At 46.5% G+C, this 18,020-nt stretch overlaps 2 protein-coding genes across 3 annotated transcripts in view; both read left to right on the top strand.

The window, feature by feature from the left end:
- Positions 1-14,406, top strand: part of LOC108035417 (dynein axonemal heavy chain 3) — a 41,170-nt gene extending 26,764 nt beyond the window's left edge. Inside the window, exons 36-52 of one of the 2 annotated variants that reach the window (XM_017111039.3) lie at positions 2,989-3,220; positions 4,469-4,594; positions 5,030-6,417; positions 6,476-6,623; positions 6,893-7,103; positions 7,165-7,299; positions 7,360-7,532; positions 8,165-8,332; positions 8,979-9,538; positions 9,745-9,919; positions 10,002-10,174; positions 10,444-10,926; positions 11,240-11,419; positions 11,474-11,633; positions 11,689-12,098; positions 13,018-13,228; positions 13,714-14,406. In XM_017111039.3, the coding sequence (XP_016966528.1) occupies positions 2,989-3,220; positions 4,469-4,594; positions 5,030-6,417; positions 6,476-6,623; positions 6,893-7,103; positions 7,165-7,299; positions 7,360-7,532; positions 8,165-8,332; positions 8,979-9,538; positions 9,745-9,919; positions 10,002-10,174; positions 10,444-10,926; positions 11,240-11,419; positions 11,474-11,633; positions 11,689-12,098; positions 13,018-13,228; positions 13,714-14,037 (5,257 nt within the window). In that variant the 3' untranslated portion in view covers positions 14,038-14,406. Of the gene's footprint in view, positions 1-2,988; positions 3,221-3,290; positions 3,379-4,468; positions 4,595-5,029; positions 6,418-6,475; positions 6,624-6,892; positions 7,104-7,164; positions 7,300-7,359; positions 7,533-8,164; positions 8,333-8,978; positions 9,539-9,744; positions 9,920-10,001; positions 10,175-10,443; positions 10,927-11,239; positions 11,420-11,473; positions 11,634-11,688; positions 12,099-13,017; positions 13,229-13,713 lie in introns of those variants that run through there. The other variant, XM_050886131.1, reaches the window with a different exon arrangement.
- A 1,186-nt stretch (positions 14,407-15,592) lies between these two features.
- LOC108034692 (uncharacterized) lies at positions 15,593-17,356 on the top strand. The gene is made up of 2 exons (XM_017109633.3): positions 15,593-15,647; positions 15,721-17,356. Exons 1-2 carry the CDS (start codon positions 15,645-15,647, stop codon positions 17,164-17,166), a joined length of 1,449 nt encoding a protein of 482 aa, XP_016965122.3. The 5' UTR covers positions 15,593-15,644; the 3' UTR covers positions 17,167-17,356.
- Positions 17,357-18,020: the final 664 nt, after the last annotated feature.

Below are 18,020 nucleotides of genomic sequence, written 5' to 3'. Positions count from 1 at the left end.
TTTAAATGTAGAATGTTAGAGAATTCAACCACAAACTCAAAGAGGGATCCCACGTCAAAATCGGGTTAAAACAACTCAAGTTATGGAATCTGGAAGTGCAGTTTTGGGTGCCCATACTGAAAGCGGTTGGAATAATCCAACATGAAAATGGGCTAAAATTTAGACCCTCCTTAAAACAAATATTTTAAATGTAGAATGTTAGAGAATTCGGCCACAAACTCATAGAGGGATCCCACGTCAAAATCGGGTTAAAACAACTCAAGTTATGGAATCTGGAAGTGCAGTTTTGGGTGCTCATACTGGAAGCCATTGGAAATACGGAATAATCCAACATGAAAATGGGCTAAAATTTCGACCCTCCTTAAAACAAATAATTTAAATGTAGAATGTTAGAGAATTCAACCACAAACTCATAGAGGTATGCCACATCAAAATTGGGTTTCAATAACTCAAGTTTTGGAATTTAGAAGTTCAGTTTTGGGTGCTTGTACTGAAAGCCGTTGGAAATAAGAGAAATTCCAACATGAAAATGGGCTAAAATTTCGACCCTCTTTCAAAAGAAAAATTTGAATGTAGAATGTTAGAGAATTCGGCCACAAACTCATAGAGGGATCCCACGTTAAAATCGGGTTAAAACAACTAAAGTTATGCAATCTGGAAGTGCAGTTTTGGGTGCTCATACTGGAAGCCATTGGAAATACGGAATAATCCAACATGAAAATGGGCTAAAATTTCGACCCTCCTTAAAACAAATAATTTAAATGTAGAATGTTAGAGAATTCAACCACAAACTCATAGAGGTATGCCACATCAAAATTGGGTTCCAATAACTCAAGTTTTGGAATTTAGAAGTTCAGTTTTGGGTGCTTGTACTGAAAGCCGTTGGAAATAAGAGAAATTCCAACATGAAAATGGGCTAAAATTTCGACCCTCTTTCAAAAGAAAAATTTGAATGTAGAATGTTAGAGAATTCGGCCACAAACTCATAGAGGGATCCCACGTCAAAATCGGGTTAAAACAACTCAAGTTATGGAATCTGAAAGTGCAGTTTTGGGTGCTCATACTGGAAGCCATTGGAAATACGGAATAATCCAACATGAAAATGGGCTAAAATTTCGACCCTCCTTAAAACAAATAATTTAAATGTAGAATGTTAGAGAATTCAACCACAAACTCAAAGAGGGATCCCACGTCAAAATCGGGTTAAAACAACTCAAGTTATGGAATCTGGAAGTGCAGTTTTGGGTGCCCATACTGAAAGCGGTTGGAATAATCCAACATGAAAATGGGCTAAAATTTAGACCCTCCTTAAAACAAATATTTTAAATGTAGAATGTTAGAGAATTCGGCCACAAACTCATAGAGGGATCCCACGTCAAAATCGGGTTAAAACAACTCAAGTTATGGAATCTGGAAGTGCAGTTTTGGGTGCTCATACTGGAAGCCATTGGAAATACGGAATAATCCAACATGAAAATGGGCTAAAATTTCGACCCTCCTTAAAACAAATAATTTAAATGTAGAATGTTAGAGAATTCAACCACAAACTCATAGAGGTATGCCACATCAAAATTGGGTTTCAATAACTCAAGTTTTGGAATTTAGAAGTTCAGTTTTGGGTGCTTGTACTGAAAGCCGTTGGAAATAAGAGAAATTCCAACATGAAAATGGGCTAAAATTTCGACCCTCTTTCAAAAGAAAAATTTGAATGTAGAATGTTAGAGAATTCGGCCACAAACTCATAGAGGGATCCCACGTCAAAATCCGGTTAAAACAACTCAAGTTATGCAATCTGGAAGTGCAGTTTTGGGTGCTCATACTGGAAGCCATTGGAAATACGGAATAATCCAACATGAAAATGGGCTAAAATTTCGACCCTCCTTAAAACAAATAATTTAAATGTAGAATGTTAGAGAATTCAACCACAAACTCATAGAGGTATGCCACATCAAAATTGGGTTTCAATAACTCAAGTTTTGGAATTTAGAAGTTCAGTTTTGGGTGCTTGTACTGAAAGCCGTTGGAAATAAGAGAAATTCCAACATGAAAATGGGCTAAAATTTCGACCCTCTTTCAAAAGAAAAATTTGAATGTAGAATGTTAGAGAATTCGGCCACAAACTCATAGAGGGATCCCACGTCAAAATCCGGTTAAAACAACTCAAGTTATGGAATCTGGAAGTGCAGTTTTGGGTGCTCATACTGGAAGCCATTGGAAATACGGAATAATCCAACATGAAAATGGGCTAAAATTTCGACCCTCCTTAAAACAAATAATTTAAATGTAGAATGTTAGAGAATTCAACCACAAACTCAAAGAGGGATCCCACGTCAAAATCGGGTTAAAACAACTCAAGTTATGGAATCTGGAAGTGCAGTTTTGGGTGCCCATACTGAAAGCGGTTGGAATAATCCAACATGAAAATGGGCTAAAATTTCGACCCTCCTTAAAACAAATAATTTAAATGTAGAATGTTAGAGAATTCAACCACAAACTCAAAGAGGGATCCCACGTCAAAATCGGGTTAAAACAACTCAAGTTATGGAATCTGGAAGTGCAGTTTTGGGTGCCCATACTGAAAGCGGTTGGAATAATCCAACATGAAAATGGGCTAAAATTTAGACCCTCCTTAAAACAAATAATTTAAATGTAGAATGTTAGAGAATTCAACCACAAACTCAAAGAGGGATCCCACGTCAAAATCGGGTTAAAACAACTCAAGTTATGGAATCTGGAAGTGCAGTTTTGGGTGCCCATACTGAAAGCGGTTGGAATAATCCAACATGAAAATGGGTTAAAATTTCGACCCTCTTTAAAACAAATAATTTAAATGTATTTTGTTAGAGAATTCGTCTACAAACTCCTAGAGGTATGCTATATCAAAATCGGGTTTCCATAACTAATGTTATGGAATTTAGAAGTTTAGTTTTGGGTTCCATATCTGGAAGTCTTAATAATGAGTTCCCATCTGACCTCTTTCCTTTCCAGAGTGTCCCGGGTGCTGCAGATGCCGCGTGGCAACATCCTTATGGTGGGCATGGGCGGATCGGGCCGGCGGAGCTCCGCGCGGCTGGCCGCCTACATAGCCGACTGCCGGCTGATGACGGTCCAGGTGTCGAAGAGCTACACCATCACGGACTGGCGGGACGACCTGAAGAAGATTCTGATGGCGGCCAGCTTCAACTTGAACCACACCGTGTTCCTCTTCTCCGACGCGCAGGTGAGTTAGCTGGAAACCGATTGTCGTAAGAGGCAGATATGCTAATCCGCCAGAATGGCGTTTTAATAAGGTTGCAAATCGGCTCGAAATCAAAACTGAGCCCGGGCTGGGAACAATAAACCCATAAAGACCCCGCCTCGACTCTCTGACTTCTCGGTAAACTGAGTATGTAAATTGATAAATTAAATTGAAATTAATTTGAATACTCTTGGATATAAAGTCGAGTTCAGGGATCCGTTGTCTGGCCAAAATTGTGTCGCACGAGCCGGGGGACAATTAAATTTGGCTCAAATCAGTTTTCAATACGGAAGCTCGGCAGCACTCATTGTTTTGCCAGAATTTGCATTTATAATTAGGTTAATTGTTGAACTAACTTGATTATTGCTCAGTAATTTGCATAGGCAGCGGCTCAATTTATGGCAAATCAAGAGCACATGAGTGGGCTTCAGAAAATTGCCAGCGAAACAAAGGCGGCGTGTGGTGAGCTGCGATCTCAGTCCACATTAAATGTTGGTCAATAAATTAGCATGGCCAAAACCCAATCGATACGACATGTGTGCCGAACAATATGCAGGTGTTTACACATTGTTGCCCGACACATAGTAATAATAATGCTCCGAATTCGCCTAATGCGCCCTTTGTCCACCGAAACCATTTGACCGTGAAGCGTGACCAAAGGTGGAGATCCATAAGAAGCCATTTGACCGGCTTAAAACTGCTTTAATTCTGTTTGCCGCAGCTCGACAGTGATTCGAAATCCCAATCGGATTGGAGGCCACATCATCCCCCCTTTCCTTCGATGAAAACTTTTCGATGCATTAGAATGTTTTTGGATTTCTTGGGCCGTTCAATCAATGATTTATCTGGCCCCCTGTTCGTCTGTCTGGGCCCCATGCAGATATTAATTAACAATTACACCGAAAGCCGGCTCCTCCGGCCTAGTGCTACCTGCATTGCCAGTGCTCCGGGCTCTGGTTCCTGAGTCCTGGGACAAGGCCACTTAGGCGAATGCAAAATGCATGTCCCAGGATCCCGGGGCAGAGCAGCCCTTCCCCGGCTACATAAAAATGCGTTTGGCCAGCAGCATAGCTCAACTTCAGCTGCAACTACCTTTCACATACTGCTCCCAGCTCCCTTTCTGCCATGCCAACTTCCACTTCAACTGCAACTCGAACTGCACTCCGATTTGCATTGCACAGCTCTGAATTCTCCTTTTCTGTTTCTGTTTCTCCCTGTGGTCGATTGCAGGCAACGGATGAGGGCTACGTGGAGGATATCAATGGCATACTTAATACCGGTGATTTGCCCAATCTCTATCAGCTGGAGGACAAGGCAACCATCATGGAGAACATGGCAAATGTAGCCAAACAATTGGTGAGTGCGAACAGGAGGAACTGTCAAGCCAAGGGTAAAAAGTAGCCAAATGGAGCATTAAAATTGCTAATCATAAGGATCATTATAATAGTATTGTAAAGGCTTTCACAGTTCTAAATATGTTGCTAAACAAATTAATGGAATATTTTATTAAGTAAGATAAAGGTACAGACGTTTATAAAAATTTTTGTTTTGTTACCATTAATAGCTTAACAATATTTTAAAAATATTTCAGAAAACGGAACATGATTTAAGAGCCATTTTAAAAGATTTAAATATAATCTGAAGTTTTTTTTTAATCCTTAATTCAATCAGCACTGAGCAAAAAAGTAAAGGTACTTTTGCCAAAATCACAATGCCACTTCCTTGGTCAAATCCCTGCCTCAACCCGATATCTCAATATAATGCTAACTAACCCCTCATGAATTACCGCAGGGCAAGATTCTGGACACGCTGCCCAGCGAGGTGTACGCCTACTACATCGATCGCATCCGGGAGCAGCTCCACATCGCGCTGGCCTTCTCGCCCATCGGTGACTCCTTCAAGGAGCGCATCCGCGTGTATCCCTCGCTGATCAACTGCTGCACCATCGACTGGTACATGCCCTGGCCGGAAGAGGCGCTGTCCCGCGTGGGCGTCTACTTCGTCACCTCGATGCACCTGAATCGCCCGCATGGCGAGGAGCCGCAGGAGCAGGTCCAGACCAAGGACCCCGCCGATCCCGACCAGGAGGAGCAGGTGCGTCGCGAAACGGCCGACGGGGAGCGGGAGCTGACCCAACTGGAGGCGGACCTGGTCGACTGCGTCATGTACTTCCATCAGTCGGTGGTGGATGCCAGTGAGAAGTGCTACCTGGAGTTGAATCGCCGCAATTATGTGACCCCCTCTGCCTATTTGGAGTTGCTAAAGGCATTCCGCACTTTCTACACCAGAAAGCTGGACGAGATTACCAGACTGAGGGATCGGTATACCACTGGCCTGGAGAAACTGGACTTTGCCGCCGGGCAGGTGGGTGAAATGCAGACGAACCTGTATGATCTGCAGCCCAAGCTGAAGATCCTTTCCGAGGAAGCGGATCGCATCATGGTGAACATAGAACGGGAGACGGCGGAGGCGGAGAAGAAGAAGGAAGTGGTGGGTGCGGATGAGGCGGCGGCCAATGAAGCTGCGGCTGCAGCTCAGGCAATCAAGGATGACTGTGAAACCGATCTGGCCGAGGCCATTCCCGCCATGGAGGCGGCTTTGGAGGCCCTGAACACCCTAAAACCAGCTGATATATTCATTGTGAAGTCCATGAAGAACCCTCCGTACGGCGTCAAGTTGACCATGGAGGCGGTTTGCGTGATTAGGGGCATTAAGCCCGATCGAAAGCCCGATCCCAGTGGCCACATGGTGGAGGACTACTGGGGACCCTCAATGCGCATGCTCAGCGACATGAAGTTCCTGGACTCCTTGAAAACCTTCGATAAGGATAATATACCTCCGGCTATTATAAAGAGGATTCGGGAGAAGTACATAGCGGATCGGGATTTCGTGCCCGAAAAGATTAAGGCGGCGTCGATGGCCTGCGAGGGCATTTGCCGCTGGGTGAGGGCCATGGATGTCTACGACAAGGTGGCCAGGATAGTGATGCCCAAGAAGGCGGCTCTCGCCGAGGCCGAGGGAGAGCTTTCCCAGCAAATGGAGAAGCTGAATGCCAAGCGGGCGGAGCTCCAGGTTATCCTAGACAAGCTGCAGAAGCTGAACGACTTCTTTGCGGAGAAGTCAAGGGAAAAGAAGCGACTGGAGGACGAAATCGACAACTGCGAGAAGAAGTTGAACAGGTAAAATCTTCTAGGGAGTTATTAAAATTTTTCTTTAAAATATTTTCTCCCTTTGCAGAGCTGAAAAGCTGCTGGGCGGCCTTGGCGGCGAGAAGACGCGCTGGTCGGAGGCGGCCAAGAATCTCCACGAATCCATTAGCAACATTGTGGGCGATGTCCTGCTCGCCGGCGGTTGCACCGCTTACCTGGGCTATTTTACCACGGAGGTGAGTTAACCAGACTTTTTTGGTTTGTCCATACATATGTCCTTGTCCAGCGATGACAGCTAATGGTCCTCGGTTCTCGGAAAGCTGCACCATAAAGGGTTTTAATATGCATGAGCACGTGGCATTGATTTTTCTCTTCGTGATTTTTTCTCTACTCCTTTTTGCCGTGGTCTTTTTCAATTTTCCCGCTTTTAGACAGCTGACAGGACATTTTCCGGCTCTTTAGATATTTAGCATATTTAGCTGAAACCTCTGCACTTCGTTTCTAGTACCGTGTTAATATTCTGGACGACTGGAATGCGCTGTGCCTGCGCAAACACATTCCCAGCAGCGAAACCTTCTCTCTGGCCACCACTTTGGGTCACCCGATGACCATTCGCGCCTGGTCCTTGGCTGGTCTGCCGGCGGATAACTTTTCGGTGGAAAATGGCATCATAGTGACCAACTCCAGTCGTTACTCCCTGCTCATCGATCCACAAGGTAATACTATATCATACCCCACCTTATCATGCCACGTCATTATGATCCCAATCCCTTCTAGTCCAAGCCAACAAATGGATCAAGAACATGGAGAAGAACAACGGCCTGAAGGTGATCAAGCAGAGCGATGCGAACTACATGCAGGTTTTGGAGTTGGCCATCACCTTTGGCCAACCCGTGCTCATAGAGAATGTGGGTGAGTTCCGGTGGGCACTTCTTGGATACACGAACCTCATCCCATCTGCCCCCCACCAAGGTGAGAAGCTCGACTCGAATCTGACGCCCATTCTGGAGAAGAACATCATCAAGCACAAGGGCGGTGTGTTTATCAAGAGCGGCGACCAAATGATAGAATACAATCCCAACTTTCGTCTTTACATAACGACCTGCCTCCGCAATCCGCGTTATCCGCCGGAAGTGATGGTTATGGTAAGTTGTCCAAAAAAAGAAATTTATAATAAAGGGAGAGCTGCAGTCTGGTGTCTTCAGTCTGCGGCAATGATGACGTTAGTTGTGTAATAAAACGAGCAACTTAAATTGATATTTGGAGGATGCGATGCAGCGCAGCAGGCGCTGGGAATATGCAAATTTTCGTTGGCATTGACGATGATGTGGATGTGGCTGTGGCTGTGGCTGTGGATGGGGCTGTGGATGGGGCTGTGGATGGGGCCGTGGAATGGTGATGTACGTGCGAGGTGGCTGCATAACTAGCAGCCAAAGCCCCGACATCGAGGACATCTATCCCAATGCTCGCCTGCTCATCCTGCTGCTCCTGCTCCTCGACGTGTTTATAAAATTTTTCCAGCTTTTCGCTCCTGCTGCCGTTTGCCATCGCTTTTTATGCTGCAACTGTTGTCAGCAGTTTTCCTTTTAACCATCTCTATTTTAGCCAGCCCCCAAACACCTCCCAACGCCCACACAATTTTTCTCTTTTTGTGGCACATTGTGTGTTTATTTTGAGTTTTCCTTCCATTTTACGTGCCACTCTCGGTGGTGGAACCACTATGCCACACCACCACTGATCCTGTCGTGCCTTCCTCCATTTTGTCTCCTCTGTTTAGGTAACAGTATTAAATTTCATGATAACGGAGCAGGGATTACGCGAACAATTGCTGGCGATTGTGGTGGCTCACGAGCGTCCCGATTTGCAAGAGAAGAAGGAACAATTGATTATTGAGTCCGCAAGGAATCGTGATGCATTGTACACCATCGAATCGAAGATATTAGAGGTAAGGCTCTTTGGCTGCTGCTGCTAGTCCTGCTGATTCTGCTCCTTCTGCTGCTGTTGGCATAATAAATGTTTTTATTCCGTCGCATGCTCTTTGAGCACTCCGGCAGTTGCCATTCCAATCCGCTGGCCATGCTCCGCAGATTCAATTAGAGCTCGTCCAGCAATTTATGCTTTTGTGCCTGGCCAATGACAATTCAATTAAGTGGAAGCAGGACACTTAAGTCGCAACTGCACAGCAGTTTTCTGCGGAAAGCATAGATCATAACTTATTAAGTTTCCTAACCAATACTTCAAATAAAAGAGGTTATTTTTCTTAAATTCCAAAATTAAGAAATCAAACTTTTGTTTCTAGCAGAGCCCTCGTGCAAATCATTAAAAGCTTAATAATTTTAAAATTGATTAATAAATCCTATAAAATAGGAAGCAAAGAAAAGCCAAGATCAAATGATCTCAATTTTATATTTTTTATTATTTATTTATGAGAATTATTCTTGAATTCAGGACGAAAATACTCGGAAATTTGCTTTTTGACTGCAGAAATATTTTCAATGAATAAAAACATATTTATGCCACTTAGCTTTGCCTTTTTTCTAGTTTTCCCATTCCATTTTCCATTTTAATCCTTTGTATCACACCACTCCCAGGTTCTGTCCACCTCGGAAGGCAACGTTCTAGAGGATGAAAACGCCATCAACATACTTTCATCAAGTAAGATTCTTTCAGAGGACATCCAGGAAAAGCAGGTAATTGCGGTGGCCACCGAAATCGAGATCGATGCCGCCCGGCAGCAATATATTCCCGTGTCCAAGCACTCGGCCATCCTGTTCTTCTGCATCAGCGAACTGGCGAATGTGGATCCCATGTACCAGTACTCCCTGTCCTGGTTCCTCAATCTCTTTGTCAATACGATTCTGAAGGCCCCGAAGTCCGATCAATTGACCGAACGATTGAAGAACCTCAATGACTACTTCACCAAGTCCATCTATACGAATGTGTGTCGCTCGCTGTTCGAGAAGGACAAGCTGGTCATCTCCTTGGTCATGTGCCTGGGCATCCTGGTTTCGCAGGGCCGCGTGGAGAAGGCGGCTCTGCTCTTCTTCCTCACAGGAGGCATTGGGTACAAGAAAATTCCAGCGAATCCTTTGGCTTCCTGGCTGCCCGATAAATCCTGGGCGGTTATCTGCAGAGCCGCTGACCTGGACGGGTAAGATGTTTACAATTATATGCAGAGTAACAACCTCCTAAAATTTAAACCCATTTTTGAATTTAGAAAAAATACATATTTAAATGTTAATAATTTTATACAATTTTATTTGGATTTTATTTATAATTTACAATGCACAGTGGACACTTATTCTCACTGCAGATTGATGCATCTTTTTAATTTCCTCTCCCAATTTATTCGGATAGCCTCAAGAATCTGCCCCAGATGATGGAGACCCATGCGGATGCCTGGCACGACTTCTACGATGCGAGCAATCCCGACCAGCTGCAGCTGCCGGCTCCGCACAACACGGTGAACGACATGTACTTCCTGATCGTCATCAAGGCTCTGCGTCCGGACAAGTTGGTGCCCGCCGTGCGGGTGAGTTGAAGTCCAATCCCCCCTGAATCCCCCTGTAGCCCCAGGGGCGGAGTGCACATTTAATGTCGCCCGGTTTTGTCAGGCTTTCATTACGCGCAACCTGGACCGCTCGTTTGTGGAGCCGCCACCCTTCGATTTGGCGGCCTCGTTCGCGGACAGCTCGCCGAAAATTCCGCTGGTGTTCCTGCTCTCGGCCGGATCGGATCCCATGGCCAGTCTCTTCATGTTCGCCAAACAACGCAACATGTACGACAAGTAAGTTAATTAACGAGAGTGGCTCATATTTCCCGTGTCCGTGTCCATGGGTGATGCTGCCGGTGGTGCTGGTGGCGGCGGTGCTGCACGTGGTGGTGCAGGTGGTGGTGGTAATGGAGGCGGTGAAGGTGGCTTGTTTTCGATTAAGCGCGACATGTGCGCCTTGTCGATATGTGTCCGCCACCCCCCGCTCCCGGCAATACTGACACCCTCAGCAGTATCTCGCGTCCTTAAAGAAACTTATGCTAAGCACTACTCGTCCCGAACAGATTGAAAACCATCTCGCTGGGTCAGGGCCAGGGCCCGCGGGCGGAAAAGATGATTGTGGAGGCGGCGCGACATGGCCAGTGGGTGGTGTTGCAGAACTGTCACGTGGCCATCAGCTGGATGGGCGACCTGGAGCGGATTTGCAACGACACCACCTTGACGGATGGCGCCCACCACGACTACCGGCTGTGGTGCACCTCGTATCCCAGCGCCGTCTTCCCCGTCTCCGTGCTGCAAAACTCCGTGAAGATGACGAACGAGCCGCCCAAGGGGCTGAGGGCCAACATGCACCGCTCCTTCACCTCGGATCCTCTGATGCGGGACAAGTTCTTCACCAACGCCTTCCTCTTCTCGGACAGCGCCAACAAGTGCTGGCTGAGGGGCGTCTTCGCCCTGGTCTTCTTCCACGCCGTCGTCCAGGAGAGAAGGGAGTTCGGACCCTTGGGCTGGAACATTCCCTACGAGTTCAACGAGTCGGATTTGAAGTAAGCTCCTACTGCCACGAAAACCTGTTGAGATTATGAATCTAAATCATGACATTTTTAATTGATTTTTAAGGTTTCTTAGCCTGAGGTATAACTTTAACATTTATTGCCCCTACTTAAAAGCAGAGTTTACCTTTTATTGCCTGGTTTTACGGTTAATTTTTATCACTTGAAAGAAACATCATTCGGTTAAATGTAAATTAAACACTATCAGCATTTCAAATGAGATAGACTTGCGATATGAAACTGGTTTTTGAAACACTGTTATTTAATTATAGCGAATATTTTTTATAACCCCCTATTTTCTCTGCAGAATTTCCCTGCTGCAGCTGAAGATGTTCATCAATCAAAGCCAAAGTATTCCCTTCCGCGGCCATGTCTATTTGACCGGAGAGTGCAACTACGGAGGTCGGGTCACTGACGACAAGGATCGTCGATTGATACTATCCCTACTAAATATGATATACAACCCCAATACCATAGAACAGGATAAGTGAGTACAGTTTATATAAATACTAAGATCTGTTACCATGTTATTTCCTCCTAGCTATGCTCTATCTCAATCTGGAAACTATCTGGTACCCTTGAGTCCCACTCGCTTGAACTCCATAGAGTATGTGTCCAGTTTCCCCTTGAGTCCCCACCCCGAGGTCTATGGACTGCATGAAAACGCGGACATCAATCGCAATGTCAAGGAAACCAATGCGGTAAGTCCTTACACTACTAATCTTACAGTTTACTAAGGGTTTTTTTGTTTTTCAGCTCATTGGTGGCGTTCTGCTGACCCAGACGGATCTGATGGCCTCGGTGAAGGCCAGTTCCACGGGCGGAGCCAAGGAGGACCCGGCCATTGCCATCTGCAAGCAGGTGCTGAGCCAGCTGCCCGACGAGTTCGACATCGACGAGGTCTCCAAGTCCTATCCCGTGATCTACACCAACTCGATGAACACCGTGCTGCGCCAGGAGCTGATTCGCTTCAACCGCCTGCTCTCGTACATCCGGAAGAGCCTGGTCAACGTGGGCAAGGCGGTGGTGGGCCAGATTGCCATGATACCCGAACTGGAGCGCACACACGCCTCCATGGTCATTGGCAAGCTGCCGGCGGACTGGCTGAAGAAAAGCTATCCGTCGCTTAAGCCATTGGGCAGCTACGTGAGCGACCTTCTGGCCCGGTGAGTCCGCCAGTTCCCAGGTTCCCCAGATTCCCGGCCCTTTGATGCAGTCATGTACAGTACACTGAGAGAACTGCCCTTCTTCTTTTATTTGAATCTTAAAAATGTTTCACCGAACTATCCTCTAGGTAATACGTTATGGCTTCATCCTGAGACTTACTTATGTTTTTCATAAACTACTTGATTTAAATTTATAGGACTTACATTAGTTCCTGAAACATTTCTTTTTTCCCTTCTACTTTTAGGGCTTGGTATAGATTTCTTTAGTGCTCCTAGTACTCCTAGTCATTCGATCAGCCAACAATGGCATTATTTTTATTTGAGATAAACTAAACAAAAACTATTATATATATTTTAAAGTCTTGTTCACTAGTAATCACTTGGACATTTGAACAGAAAATATAAATATTTTAGACCATGGTTTCCGTTTCTTTTTGTAACACTTAATACCCATATCTTTTCAATATATTTTTGTATGGTTCTTCTAATATTTTTTCAAGTGCCCTAGTAGTATTCCTAGCCTTTCGGACAGCCATCAATGGCATTGTGTATCGAGCTGAGTTGCCAGTAATGCCGCGTGCGCCCTGCTCCAAGTTCCTTTCGCTCCTTTCGTTTCTTTGCCTCAATTGTGCAAATATAATAAATGTATACGGCACACACATCCGATGCTCTTCCTCCTGTGGTTGCCACTGCCACTGCCACTGCCATTCATGGCAAAAATCTTATTTGCTTTTGACATCAAAGGACGATGCTGTTTGTGTGCTCCTGCCCTTGCTCCTGCTCCTGCTCCTGACCTGCTGCCAAATGCTTTGTGTGCACTCGCATTCGCATTCCCATTCCCTGGCCCATGCCCATTGTTGTCGCATGTTTAATATTTATTAATAAATTGAAAAATAAGATAACTCGTCGCCATTCGCAGGCTGGCCTTCTTCCAGGACTGGATAGACAACGGCGAACCGATGGTATATTGGATTTCCGGCTTCTACTTCACCCAGTCCTTCATCACGGGTGTCCTGCAGAACTACTCCCGAAAGAATCGCTTCCAGATCGACATGATCTTGATCGAGTTTGCGGTGACCAAGTTCGAGACCCAGGTCCCTGGAACTCCCGAGGTGGGGGCCTACATCCGGGTGAGTTTAATAGCAGACTTATTATGCGATTCTAAAAACACAGTTGAAAGTCTGCCGAAACGAGTTTATAATTTAAAACATTCCCACACACGCAACAGGAACAAAAAGAGGTCAACGATGAGACCAAGTTTATCCAAGTAAGACTGTTTTTGAATCACCGACTTCCTATAGTGCTAATTGGAGAGTAGCTATAGATAATTTATTCTTGTTAAGAAATAACCTACTTTATCAGTGGCATAAAATTCAATTTGTTTTGATGGTAGATATTGCTAGTACTCTCGAGTTTATTTTTGGTTTTTTTTTTTAAGTAATATATCATGGGATGTAGAAATATTATATTTTTTTAGTTGACTCCCTTTATTGTCTTACTTTTTTATAATTTCGGTTATAAAATAATAAAATTGAATATTTTTATGAGATAATATTTATTTATTTTTGAAATATTTAATCTTCTTTCTTTATTTAATGAAATATTTCTTCTCTAGGGCATATTCATTGAGGGAGCTCGCTGGAACCGCAAGACCAAGGAGGTGGACGAGTCCTTTTCGAAGATCCTGTTCGACACGCTGCCGGTCATTTACCTGCGTCCCGTGCTGAAGGCCCTGGAGGATCTGCCCCGATCCACCGGCGGCGGTGAGCCGGAGACCATCTACGATTGCCCCGTTTACAAGACCAGCGAGCGCAGGGGCGTCCTGTCCACCACCGGCCATTCGACCAATTTCGTGATGTACCTGCAGCTGAGGTGCTCCCGGAAGCCCATGCACTGGATTAACCGGGGTACGGCCTGCCTCTGCCAACTGGACGACTGATTGGGATTGGGACTGGCAGCGGCCATGGGCCAGGTGGTCCAGGGCATGCCCAGATCCCGAAGCTGTGCCTATTTACTTTGTTTTTTCTCGCCGGCACAAAGGGCCATCTATATGCAGATATACATTTTGATTTTGTTCCGTTTGAATCCGCATCCCAGAAGCCCCGAAAGCGAGCTGTCCTGTTTGTTTTGTTGGCCCCCGTTTGCCGCATTCACCGGGGGCACTGTGGCAAGATGGCGGGGGCACGACGATGATGATGCTGATTGCCAGATATAAATTAAATATGCACGGTACTATACAGCCAGGCTGGATATATATTTTTTATGTGCGCCATTTACAAATGAATAAACGAAAGCATTAAGCCCCCAATGCCGTGTGAATATATTTGAAATTGAGCCGCCGTTTTTTTTCGGCGAGCGGAGCTGATCAGGAAATAAAGTTAATGAAAGAAAGATTTCGGTGCTTCGTGCGCAGTTTAAATCAGAGTTACAAGAACGCTTCAGTTACACACACAGCCTACAGGGGGCTCAACAGGATGTAATACACGAATGGGTATTAAAATCACGTTCCATTCTATTCTTATAGCTCATGTCTCGTAGCCCATCTACATATCAAACGCTTTTGGGCAGACAGACCACTCGAGAGGTGCTCCATCATCCGTTCTGATCGCCAGAATGGATTCCTATGCCATCGACCGCTGTGAGTGGGAGATTGCTAAGCCATTCGGGCTTATCCGCGAGATTAATGGCCTGGCCGCCGCTCAATTGGAGCATCTACGCCATTTAAATTTGAATTAAAAACTGAAAAATGGAAAAGTCGAGGCGATCTCTTAAATCATGCCTCTATTAATAGCCAAATGCCATAATGGAGCGTGGCGAGCGAAAACCGAAAATAGCAACACTCGAGCCTCAAACCTCAAGTCTCAGGTCTCGAGTCCATCAATCGAGATGGCGTATTGACTTTCGGCCGATCTTGGCCTTAAGCGTTCGATCGAGAGCCTCCAAAAATACATCGGCTTCGTCGAAGAACGGCGACTTCCGCTTGCAATTACCATTGGTAATGGATTGTCACACATGTATCCGTTCTATTGAATACCAGATGCCATATAGCATAAGGCAGACATGAACCGATGCAAATAATCGAGACAATCGAAGAGCCCTCGACCATTGTTCCACCTGCCCACGAATCTCCAAGTCCACGAATCTACAAATCTACGGATCCGCCGGCTCCGCTTTGTTTACTTTCGTTTTGTCTTCTGGCAGCTGGCCACGCTAATCATCTTTTATGGCCAGCTAGAGTTCAATTGGTGCTTGAGACACTTTTTGACAATAGCAACTAGACAATCTACGCTCGGAGCTCGGGGCTTGGAGCCCCAGAAGAAGAAGCCATCGATCGATGCGGTAGTCCGTCGCTTGCCAACCGGTTTGCCCGGCGATCATCGTAGCTCATCTCATCTCATCTGATCGCAAAGTGAATGGACATCGGCCGGCCGAGAACTTTTCGCGCAGCTTGTGTATAAATAGTGTCGTTGGGTCTGGTTTGGAAACAGAATCAACTTTGGATTAATCTAGCAGACATCTAGCAGTCGTCTTGGATCTTCTGGAAAAATGGTTAGTTCTCCGGCAGCTCGAGCATCCTGCAACCAGGACTAACCCCTCCCCATTGTTCCTTGCCCACTTGCAGAAATTCTTTGTCATTGCCTTTGCTGTGATCGCAGCTGCCTCGGCGGCCTCCATTGCCACGGATTACCTGCCGCCGGTGGACAACAACCTGGAAGCCGCCTCCGAACTCGTGGAGCTGCCCGCCGAGCAGGGAGTTCTGGCCGACGATGGTTACCGCTACAAGACCGTGCGCCGCCTGAAGCTGCGCCACCGTCGTGATGTCAGCGAGCTGCCCTCCGGCGAGTACCTGCCCCCCGTGGAGGGAGCCGCCTCCGAGGCTGTTGCCGTTGAGACTCCCCTGGCCGATGATGGATACCGCTACAAGACTGTCCGCCGTGTGATCCGCCGCCGTCGTGACGTGAACGAGCTGCCCTCTGGCGAGTACCTGCCCCCCGTGGAGGGAGCCGCCTCCGAGGCTGTTGCCATCGAGACTCCCCTGGCCGATGATGGCTACCGTTACAAGACCGTGCGCCGGGTGATCCGCCGTCGTCGTGACGTGAACGAGCTCCCATCTGGCGAGTACCTGCCCCCTGTTGAGGATGCCGCCTCCGAGGCTGTTGCCATCGAGACTCCCCTGGCCGATGATGGATACCGCTACAAGACTGTCCGCCGAGTGATCCGCCGCCGTCGTGACGTGAACGAGCTGCCCTCCGGCGAGTACCTGCCCCCCGTTGAGGATGCCGCCTCCGAGGCTGTGGCTGTGGAGACTCCCCTGGCTGATGATGGCTACCGTTACAAGACCGTGCGCCGGGTGATCCGCCGTCGTCGTGATGTGAACGAGCTCCCATCTGGCGAGTACCTGCCCCCCGTGGAGGCCGCTTCTGAGGCTGTTGCCGTCGAGACTCCCCTGGCCGATGATGGATACCGCTACAAGACCGTGCGCCGAGTGATCCGTCGCCGTCGTGACGTGAACGAGCTGCCCTCCGGCGAGTACCTGCCCCCTGTTGAGGATGCCGCCTCCGAGGCTGTTGCCATCGAGACTCCCCTGGCCGATGATGGATACCGCTACAAGACCGTGCGCCGAGTGATCCGTCGCCGTCGTGACGTGAACGAGCTGCCCTCCGGCGAGTACCTGCCCCCTGTTGAGGATGCCGCCTCCGAGGCTGTGGCTGTGGAGACTCCCCTGGCTGATGATGGATACCGTTACAAGACTGTCCGCCGTGTGATCCGACGTCGCCGTGATGTGAACGAGCTGCCCTCTGGCGAGTACCTGCCCCCCGTGGAGGCCGCTTCCGAGGCTGTTGCCGTCGAGACTCCCCTGGCCGATGATGGATACCGCTACAAGACCGTGCGCCGTGTGATCCGTCGTCGCCGTGATGTGAACGAGCTGCCCTCCGGCGAGTACCTGCCCCCCGTGGAGGAGGCCGCCGCTTCCGCCATCATCGATGTGCCCGCCGAGCAGACCGTCGTGGCCGCCGATGGCTACCGCTACAAGACCGTCCGTCGTCTGAAGCTCCGTCGCCACTAAGCCGCCGATTGGGCCCACTCCCACCGCAGCATTTGAGATTGTCGAGGATGCTTTTCCAGAAGAAGTCCTGCCCTTGAGGTCTCACGATGAAACTAACCATAAGTCGAGCGTATTAGTCAATTTGAATCCGTTATGAACCAACCCGAGTACAAACCCGAATTAACAATAATAAACATTTTTAAAACAAAAACTTTGCCACGCCTTTTCTTTAAGTCCAAGACAAATTCATAAAATCAATTCGTATTTAATATTGCCCTTGAATCAGAACTTTTCCTATAGCATATTATTAACCCAAAGCGTCATATGTTGCAATTTGAGAATACCTGTTCGAAGCCAAGAACACGATTTTGAATCGAAAATGTGTCCATTAGCAACAATGAAGTCTAGATGTGGTATTATAAAGCCGAATCCATTTAGAGCAACGAGTCTAGTTTTTTTAAGAAAAGAATACATTAAAAAAACTGGCTATAAATAAAACAAACCTGTATTGTTTTGATTGAGATATTATAAAAAATAAAACTATACAAAAACTCTTTAGTGTTTTTTATAAATAAAAAGGAAACTATATTATGTAAATAAATGATCAATTATATGTAAATCTACAGAATATATAAATATTATAATTTTGTTTTGTAAGTTTCTACGATTCTCCATATAAATGTGGGTTTTGGTTTTCAGTTTATATTTTTTAAATAAAATTATTAATTATTGCAGTCCTCCACATAAATGTATATTTTTTTGCAGTGTTGCTGACCTCAGATCGTATGTGTATCGGAGAAAAAGAGAGCCTCTAATCTTATCGCTTGCAGATAAGGAGCCCTGCGATAAGGAACGAGCACCTGTCGGTGAGTGCA

Source organism: Drosophila biarmipes, chromosome 3L (genome assembly GCF_025231255.1).
Source record: "Drosophila biarmipes strain raj3 chromosome 3L, RU_DBia_V1.1, whole genome shotgun sequence".
Lineage (NCBI taxonomy): Eukaryota > Metazoa > Arthropoda > Insecta > Diptera > Drosophilidae > Drosophila > Drosophila biarmipes.
This window is presented reverse-complemented; position numbering and strand designations above follow the sequence as displayed.